The sequence below is a fragment of the Colobus angolensis genome, unplaced genomic scaffold, assembly GCF_000951035.1.
Source record: "Colobus angolensis palliatus isolate OR3802 unplaced genomic scaffold, Cang.pa_1.0 Scaffold10, whole genome shotgun sequence".
NCBI classification, from domain to species: domain Eukaryota; kingdom Metazoa; phylum Chordata; class Mammalia; order Primates; family Cercopithecidae; genus Colobus; species Colobus angolensis.
The window spans coordinates 20,495,459-20,499,460 of NW_012110919.1; the positions used below are offsets into that span (position 1 = coordinate 20,495,459).

General features: G+C 43.5%; 1 protein-coding gene across 1 annotated transcript in view; it reads left to right on the plus strand.

Moving 5' to 3' along the window:
- Positions 1-4,002, plus strand: part of ACACB (acetyl-CoA carboxylase beta) — a 175,585-nt gene that overhangs the window by 74,896 nt on the left and 96,687 nt on the right. The window contains 2 exon segments of the mRNA XM_011937064.1: positions 1,680-1,889; positions 2,511-2,681. Coding sequence (XP_011792454.1) covers positions 1,680-1,889; positions 2,511-2,681 — 381 coding nt within the window.

Here is a 4,002-nt window from a genome sequence, read left to right on the forward strand (position 1 = left end):
ACCCGGCCTTTACATGTGCTTTCAAACACATATCAGTACATTGCTTTCTAGGAGTTTTACTGATTATACCACTCTTGGTATAATATGTGAGTGTTGTATGAAGCAGCAGTTTCACTACCATTGTATCTCTGTTGGAGTATACAGGTGTTTTGGGGATTTGGGTGGGAGAAAGAATTGATATTAAAAGGCAAGTTGCAGCAGCAGTACAAAAAGTTCATGTCTATCCTTCACCCAGTTTCACTCGTTAATATTTTTCATATAACTTTTGCAACTAAGAGATTAACATGGGCACTTTCCTATTCGGTAAACTCCAGACTAGGTTGAATTTCATCAGCTTTTGCACTAATGTCCCTTTCCTGTTGCAGGATTCATTCCTGGATTCCATATCGCATTAGAGGTCATACAGATTTTAAAGCTTTTTTGCTTTTTAAAAATAGACTTTATTTATTAGAGCAGTTTTAGGGTCACAGCAAAATGGAGCAGAAAGAATAGAGAGTTCCCACATACCCCAGGCCCTCATGTGCACACAGACCCCCAAGCTTTTTTATTTTACTTACATGAGTGCACTATGAATATCTTCATCATGTAGAGAGTCAATCAAGTCCATGTGTTAAGAATAAAAAAGGAAAAACCCTTTTCCCCCATCACCTTCCAACTTTCCTTTCTCAGATGTAACCACTGTTAGCAGCTGCCAGGGGGATCTCTTTTCAGCACTGTCACTGTATATACTTTTACATAGACATTCATACAGTAGTTTTATTATTTTTTGCCTGAGTTCATCCCATACATTATTGCAAATTACTTTTTTTAAACTTAATTTGTCTTAGAAATCATTGTGCGTGAATACTTTTCACATTGTCTTTAAGAATCTCTGGAAGACATGCCTATAAAACAATGCCTTTCAGCTCTTAACAGGATGAAGTAAGTTTGTGCTTAGATTCCACCTGGGAGAGCTAGCTGAGAAAGTGCAGTAAGTGGAAGAAAAAGACAACCACAGATTAGTATGTTTTGGTCCCATTTTCATTCAAAGAAGCTTTTTCTGTATGTGTCGCTATATGCATAGAAGAAAGCCAGTTTGGACACCAAACTCTTAACAATACATTATCTTTAGGGGATGTGATTGTGGGGAGATTTTACCATTTCACAAAGTTTGACTTAAAAAAGAGAGTATGTTGCAGGTAGTGGTTATCTGGGGCTGGTGGTGCAGATGGTAAAGGAATTTACCAAGACAGTTGTAGGTAAAGAAAGGCAGATTTATTGGAGGAAGTATGAAAATATGTTGCAAGATTGCTACAGGTAGCACAGCTGAGAAGGGGCTGTCTGCAAAGAGGCAAGGGCTGGTGGGAGGTTTTATAGGGTGGTGCTGGAGGAGGGGCTGTGAGGTTGTTACGTCCTGGGGTTGTTTGTGATTAGTCATCTCTTAAAGCAGTTGTTCATTGTTCTTCCCCACCTGGGGCCCTCTGCCACCGGGGGCCCCTTTCTCATTGTTACTTACTGTGGAGTCAGGACTCCGCAGAATATTATGTCTTTGAGACAACAAAAGTAAAAGATCAGCAGAGTCCTGGATGAGTACCCTAAACACATCACTGCCTTTGTTTTATGTTCTATCCTGAGAACTTCCAGAAGCTTCCAGAGCTGGTTTCCCCATGAAGATCAGGCTGCTCTGCTTCCCCTGACAGGTACAGAGTGAGATCCCAGGCTCACCCATCTTTCTCATGAAGCTGGCCCAGCACGCCCGTCACCTGGAAGTTCAGATCCTCGCCGACCAGTATGGGAATGCTGTGTCTCTGTTTGGTCGCGATTGCTCCATCCAGCGGCGGCATCAGAAGATTGTTGAGGAAGCACCGGCCACCATCGCCCCGCTGGCCATATTCGAGTTCATGGAGCAGGTACACTTCTTAAAGCCCAGGGGGCAGCTTCAGAGAGAGCCGTCTCAGCTCAGAGTCAGGAAGAACTTTCTACGGTCAGTGTGGCCGGATGGTGGCATGGGTGCCTAACAGGAGGGAGGAGGGCCCATTCCAGAGGTGATTTCAGCATCACACAGGTTTATTGGATTAGCCCGTCTGTGAACTCCCCAAAAATTTCTTTTCTTTTTTGAGACAGAGTCTCACTGTGTTCCCCAGGCTGGAGTGCAGTGGTGCGATGATAGTTCACAGCAGCCTGTAACTCCTGGGCTCAAGTGATCCTCCCACCTCAGCCTCCCGAGTAGCTGGGACTACAGGAATATGTCACCATGTCTGGCTAATTTAAAAAAAAAATTTTTTTGTAGAGACAAAGTCTTGCTATGTTGCCCAGGCTGGCCTTGAACTCCTGGCCTCAAGTGATCCTCCCATCTTGGCCTCTTTAAGTTCTGGGGTGACAGGCATGAGCCACCACACCTGGCCAGTCCCAAAATATTTCACACATAGCAGCTGCTGAGTCTGCATTTGGTGAAGGAACTGATAGTCACCATTTATAGTTCCCTGAAAAGACCTCTGGAACCCCCTTGGCCTCTTAATGTTTCTTCACAGTGTGCCGTCCGCCTGGCCAAGACCGTGGGCTATGTGAGTGCAGGGACAGTGGAATACCTCTACAGCCAGGACGGCAGCTTCCACTTCTTGGAGCTGAATCCTCGCTTGCAGGTGGAACATCCCTGCACGGAAATGATCGCTGACGTCAATCTGCCGGCCGCCCAGCTACAGGTGAGAAAACGGGCTCGGGGCCTTGGGACTTCTCCACCCTGGGTCGGGGGTCCATGTGCTGCTCCCATTAGTCCATTGCGCCCGTCTCTTGGCTGACTGTCTCAGGGGAATGACTGGCCAAAGAGCACTTTGAGAAATCTGTAAAAGCTACAATTCTCCCTGGGAAAATATCTTTTGTACAATTTCAGGGCATTCATAGACCTAGAGAAATGTTTCTTTACCTTTTTATCAGTATCACTCCCTGCAAGGATCCTTTGGACACATTTTATATCCTAATCCCTGTCTTGTGAAATTTTAATATCACAGATATACCACATATCTGTTTGGATATTGTAGATGTATCTATGCTTTATTCATGAAAAGAGTGAGTTTTTTTCACTCCCGAGAACAAATATTTGTCTCTTCAGAGGCAGTAGAATATGTGACCCAGAGTTATAAACTCTTGGGTTAAAGGGAACTCTAATTTTTTTTTTTATTTTTAATTTTTATGGGTATATAGTAAGTATATATATTTACAGGGTGCAAGAGATTTTTGTTTTTGTTTTTGTTTTTTTGAGATGGAGTCTTGCTCTGTCTGTCGCCCAGGCTAGAGTGCAATGGCACAATCTCGGCTCACTGCAGCCTCCGCCTCCCAGGCATGCAATGTGTAATAATCACATCAGAGTAAATGGGTATCCATCCCCCTCCAGCAGTTATCCTTTCTTTGTGTTATGGTGTTATGAATATTCCAATTATACTCTTTTAATTTTAAAATGTACAATAAATTATTGTTGACTGTAGTCGCCCTGTTGTGCTATATCAAATACTAGGCCGTATTCATTCTATTAATCACTACATTTTTGCACCCATTAACCATCCTCGCCTTCCATGCTCCTATCTCTTCCTTTCCAGCTTCTGGTAGCCATCATTCTACTCTCTGTGTCTGTGAGTTCCGTTGTTTTAATTTTTAGCTTCCACAAGTGAATGAGAACATGCAAAGTTTGTTTTTCTGTGCATGGCTCATTTCATTTAACATAATGTTCTCCAGTTCCATCCACGTTGTTGCAAATGATGGTCTCATCCTTTTTTCATGTCTGAATAGTATTCCATTGTGTGAAGGTACAACATTATCTTTTTTCTTTCTTTCTTTTTTTTGCAATGGAGTCTCGCTGTGTTGCCGAGGCTGCAGTGTAGTGGTGCGATCTCAGCTCACTGCAACCTCCACCTCCTGGGTTCAAGCAATTATCCTGCGTGAGCCTCCCTAGTAGTTGGGATTACAGGTGCACACCACCATGCCCAGCTAATTTTTGCATTTTTGGTAGAGATGGGGTTTCACCATTAT